This window comes from Nestor notabilis, unplaced genomic scaffold, assembly GCF_000696875.1.
Source record: "Nestor notabilis isolate BGI_N333 unplaced genomic scaffold, ASM69687v1 scaffold20332, whole genome shotgun sequence".
NCBI lineage: Eukaryota > Metazoa > Chordata > Aves > Psittaciformes > Psittacidae > Nestor > Nestor notabilis.
The window spans coordinates 642-908 of NW_009919099.1; the positions used below are offsets into that span (position 1 = coordinate 642).

At 65.5% G+C, this 267-nt stretch overlaps 1 protein-coding gene across 1 annotated transcript in view; it reads left to right on the forward strand.

Moving 5' to 3' along the window:
• LOC104402261 (piwi-like protein 2) overlaps positions 1-267 on the forward strand; it is a gene marked incomplete at its 5' end in the record, with an annotated part of 4,613 nt that overhangs the window by 638 nt on the left and 3,708 nt on the right. The window contains one exon of the mRNA XM_010010085.1: positions 3-146. Within this exon, the coding sequence (XP_010008387.1) occupies positions 3-146 (144 nt within the window). The remainder of the gene's footprint in view (positions 1-2; positions 147-267) is intronic.

Below are 267 nucleotides of genomic sequence, written 5' to 3' on the forward strand. Positions count from 1 at the left end.
AGAACCTGGCCAAGGACCTGGTGTCTGCCATGGAGAGCGTGTGCGGCCCCGTCGGGATGCACATCAGCCGCCCTGCCCTGGTGGAGCTGAAGGACGATCGCATCGAGACCTACGCCAAGACCATCCGGAGCATGTTGAACAGTGAGGTGGGGAGGCTGCTGGCCTGGGAGCAAGGTGCAGCTCGGCACAAGGTTGCTGTGGCTGGCGGGGAGGGTTGTGCAACCGCTGGACACCCCATTCCCGCTCCTCCTGCGCTTCCCCGCCGGA